The 5,000-nt window shown below is 45.3% G+C and overlaps 1 protein-coding gene across 1 annotated transcript in view; it reads left to right on the top strand.

The window, feature by feature from the left end:
* tnikb (TRAF2 and NCK interacting kinase b) overlaps window positions 1–5,000 on the top strand; it is a 56,069-nt gene that overhangs the window by 2,883 nt on the left and 48,186 nt on the right. Inside the window, exon 2 of the mRNA XM_083530445.1 lies at window positions 3,888–3,953. Within this exon, the coding sequence (XP_083386571.1) occupies window positions 3,888–3,953 (66 nt within the window). The remainder of the gene's footprint in view (window positions 1–3,887; window positions 3,954–5,000) is intronic.

Consider the following 5,000-nt stretch of genomic DNA (forward strand, 5'->3'; position numbering starts at 1 on the left):
TGTGTGAAGGACAGCGAGAACTCGACTCCGTCTCTGCTTCATCATCGTAAAGTCTCCGAGTGATGAGCGTCTGTCCATCAGAACAGTCTGAGAGTCTGCAGTGAGAAGTGAGAGAGACGTTCCTCTGCTCTCCACCTGAACTTCCACACAGGTTCTGGTGATGTTTGGGTGTAATGGAGGAGGAACAGCAGTAATGGTGTGTAATCGAATGCAGCTTCAGGCCGTCCTGGGAAATCACACTGCTGTTAGCGGCCTGCTGTGGGACGTTCTGTCACCATCTCAGTGTGTGTAAATGCAGGTGAATTTTCTCCTGCCTGCATCGCTGAAGCATCTGCATGGTGAGTTTTCACATCGTGTGAGAGGAGAAACATCATGCTGCTGTAATCCTGTCCTCAATCCCACAGCAGATGCTCCAGCATGGCATCCGTCCATGTCCTTTTGCAGGAAGTGAGTGATGAGGGTCGTGTGCAGGTCGCGGCTCGGTTTCTAGTGGAGATTCACAGAACCGATAGCGAGAACCGAGCTGAGATGTGTGAGCGAGAAGAAATCGGTTTGATGTTCTCAGAAACCGCGCCTCCACCCTCAGGAGATTTATACTGAAATCATTTAATTAAAAGCGAACGCTTTGCCTGTTATTACGTGAGCACACTGTTACACTGAGACCTGAACCAACACCCTGATCAGCCAGAACATCCAAACCTGACATCTCTGAACACCTCAAAGCCTGGACTTCACAAGACCTGTGAAGGTGTGTGTGGTATCTGGCACCAACATCTTAGTAGCAGATCCTTTAAATCTTGTAGGTTCCTGTAGAGTAAACTGAGGGACTCTTTAAGGTTCTAGGGTTGTTCTTTGAAGAACCTGTAAAGATTTTACTCTGAAGACCTCCACGAGCTCTCTAACAGTTTGTGGGATGAAACTTGAATTACTGCTGAATGGTTTGAAATCTGTTCCTCTGTAGAGAAACCCTTAAAGATTTGATGTGATTTCCTCACACATGCTTCATGGCTTGGAGTTAGAAGTCACACTTGGTGTGAAAGACTCAGAGCTTGCTCAGCTCCTCCTGCATGTCCAGGGTCACATTGAGATGTCTGCACACAGGAGCTCATGTTTATTTCAGGAGAAACATCTCTTGTTTTTTTGTGTGTCACCTGTAATTCATGAGGCTTCTGTCAGCTGTACATGAGGAACCTTCTCTCTGACAACCTCAGTCTGATTTACTGTGGTTTCCTGTCTCCTCCCTGAGAACCTGCACATTTCGTCTCTTCTCACTCGTCTTTTACTTCACCTCTCAGTTCCTCCTTCGTTAGGCAGCGTTTGTAAGCGTTTCACTGAACCCGTGTGTGAGCTGATTGGCAGCGTAGTTTTTTCAGTGTTTACTGAATAAATAAATTATTCACTGATTTTCATGAACTTCTGCCACACGGGTCTGATGGCTGTGGAGAAGCTTCGAGGTTTTCGTTTATGCAAATGAAGCTGACTGTTTTTCCTTGAGCTTTATTTAGACCTCGAGCTTTGATGTGTGATTCCACTTCTTCTGTTTTACATTTAATCTTTATTCAAACTGCAGCAGCTGCTTTACAATCACCTGATCACCATGTTCTCAGCGTTCTACACGTTCTACACATTCTCAGCGCTCTACAAGTTCAACACGTTCTCAGCGCTCTACACGTTCTCAGCGTTCTACACGTTCTACACGTTCTCAGCGCTCTACACGTTCTACACGTTCTCAGCGCTCTACACGTTCTCAGCGCTCAACACGTTCTCAGCGTTCTACACGTTCTACACGTTCTCAGCGCTCACCACGTTCTCAGCGCTCTACACGTTCTCAGCGCTCTACACGTTCTACACGTTCTCAGCGCTCTACACGTTCTACACGTTCTCAGCGCTCTACACGTTCTACACGTTCTCAGCGCTCTACACGTTCTACACGTTCTCAGCGCTCTACACGTTCTACACGTTCTCAGCGCTCTACACGTTCTCAGCGCTCAACACGTTCTACACGTTCTCAGCGCTCTACACGTTCTACACGTTCTCAGCGCTCTACACGTTCTCAGCGCTCTACACGTTCTACACGTTCTCAGCGCTCTACACGTTCTACACGTTCTCAGCGCTCTACACGTTCTACACGTTCTCAGCGCTCTACACGTTCTACACGTTCTCAGCGCTCTACACGTTCTACACGTTCTCAGCGCTCTACACGTTCTCAGCGCTCTACACGTTCTACACGTTCTCAGCGCTCTACACGTTCTACACGTTCTCAGCGCTCTACACGTTCTACACGTTCTCAGCGCTCTACACGTTCTCAGCGTTCTACACGTTCTACACGTTCTCAGCGCTCTACACGTTCTACACGTTCTCAGCGCTCTACACGTTCTCAGCGCTCAACACGTTCTCAGCGTTCTACACGTTCTACACGTTCTCAGCGCTCTACACGTTCTCAGCGCTCTACACGTTCTCAGCGCTCTACACGTTCTACACGTTCTCAGCGCTCTACACGTTCTCAGCGCTCTACACGTTCTACACGTTCTCAGCGCTCTACACGTTCTCAGCGCTCTACACGTTCTCAGCGCTCTACACGTTCTCAGCGCTCTACACGTTCTACACGTTCTCAGCGCTCTACACGTTCTCAGCGCTCTACACGTTCTACACGTTCTCAGCGCTCTACACGTTCTACACGTTCTCAGCGCTCTACACGTTCTACACGTTCTCAGCGCTCTACACGTTCTCAGCGCTCAACATGTTCTCAGCGCTCAACATGTTCTCAGCGTTCTACACGTTCTACACGTTCTCAGCGCTCTACACGTTCTCAGCGCTCTACACGTTCTCAGCTTTCTACAGGAGCTACAGGTTTTCAGCGTTCTACACGTTCTGCACGTTCTTAGCGTTCTACATGTTCTGAGTGTTCTCAGTGTTCTCATTGTTCTCCGCGTTCTCATTGTTCTCCGCGTTCTCATTGTTCTCAGTGTTCTCAGCTCATTTTCTCACATGTGCTTGGTGAAGGAGCTCAGAGATGGATTAGAGATGTGGTGATCATCTCCTGTAGTTTTTAGTAAAGATATTTCTCTATTCTGCTTTACTATAAAATATTTGAATATTCCTGAGAACGTGTAAAAGCTCTGTGTATCTGACGTGTGTTGCACAAGAGATGAAATGAATCACCTTCATGGAGACACCAGTCACTCCACTACATCACACTACACTGTGGAGGATTATTTTACTGTAACCACACACACACACACACAAACACACACACACACACACACACTGTTTGATCTTCATGTATCTGACACTCACTGAAATGCTCCCAAAGCTCTTTAGAATGTTGTTGGTTGTTGGTTTCTGTGGTTGTTGTAGTTTTTTTCTTTCACTGGTCCAAATATAATTCGCTGTATTACAACTACAAATGAAAGCAACATGCAGCAGCCAATCAGCTTCCTGTTCCTGGAGTGAATCTCTGCGACTGTACCACAGACGTATAACTCATTATTAGGGAAGAAGTTCAGCGATACTCCGCTGGAACAGAATGAATTTAGGGTTTGGGTAAAATCCAGTCACTACGTGTTTGTGTGTGTTTGATGTGCTGATATCAGTTTTGCAGTTTTTTTCTGATGCTTCAAAAAAAAGGTCTTAAAAAAAAAAAACATTTTCGACTGTGAAACATTTAATCATTAAAAATAAATGTGAGATTTAATGAGATGAACGTTGCTTAATTATCTGCTGTTATAATATAAAGTGTGTGAAATTGATCAGTGTGTGTGTGTGTGTGTGTGTGTGTGTGTGTGTGTGTGTGTGTGTGTGTATGGATTATGCACTAATCTCTCTGATGCTCTGCTGAGGAAGATAATAGCGTCTAATCTGTGTTTCTGAATGTTTCTTCTCGTCAGGACCCTGCGGGAATCTTCGAGTTGGTGGAGCTTGTGGGAAATGGAACATACGGCCAAGTGTACAAGGTAAGTGCCCTTAGCAGGGTTAATTTAATCCCCTGTAAGAGCACAGGATTTGTATGATGATCATGTTAGAGCCAGTCCTGAGACACTCACGTATTATTACACTTCTGAGCTGCTGGAAACGTGTCCTGGCTGCGTGTGGAATGCAGTGGCGTGTCGAGACCCGTGCCTTTCTGTCAACTCTCCTCTTCTATCTGTTCACCGTGATCCTCTTACAAACAACTCGATCTGTTTCACGTGTGCAGATAAACAAAACAAAACGTTCTCACGTGTGCAGATAAACGAAACAAAACGTTCTCTCCTGAAGATTCTTTTTTCTCCTTCACTTCATTTCGGTGAAACAGATGCAGGTTTTTTGGAGCAGTAGGTATCTGACGGTGTTTTGAATTCTGTTCTGTTTGTGTTACTGAGTCACTAGTGATGGGGCGGAGTGAAGCGTCCATGTGGGCGTGTCTGTAACAGGACTGACAGGAGAGATTTACTCACTAGTGATGGGAAGATCGGATCATTTTACTCGGTGATTCGGTTCTTTGAATCAAAATAAACAGCTCTTTTTTTGTCATTTTTTTTCCTTTGATCAGAAATCAAATGAAATGTTATATTTTCTATAATCAGATCTCCAACACGTCTACATACACCCTCTTTAAATATACTTCATTATTAAAAATATGACGATGCAGTTAACAAACATGCGGACGATCCGCTGTGGTGACCCCTAACGGGAGAAGCTGAAAGAAAGTTAACAAGTTATGATCAACAGAATGATGAGCTTTACCTCTCATATCTCCTGGTTTGACTCGTTTGTTCTTTTTTTTTTCACGTGACTTCAATATACAGAGTGCAAAGCCTCAGTGGGAGTCACGTGACTCGGACTAGAAGAGTCGATTCTGTTTCCTGTACGTGACCTACGGAGATTTTCCGATGCTTTGCTCATGTGCGCCAGTAGAAAACGAATGAATCATTCTTTGAGACGACTCGTTCTTCTGAGTCACATTAAAGACTCGCTGAAACTGACTGAATCGTCACGAACAACTCGTCGCTGCTGAGCAC

Source organism: Silurus aristotelis, assembly GCF_946808225.1.
Source record: "Silurus aristotelis genome assembly, chromosome: 25".
NCBI classification, from domain to species: Eukaryota; Metazoa; Chordata; class Actinopteri; order Siluriformes; family Siluridae; genus Silurus; species Silurus aristotelis.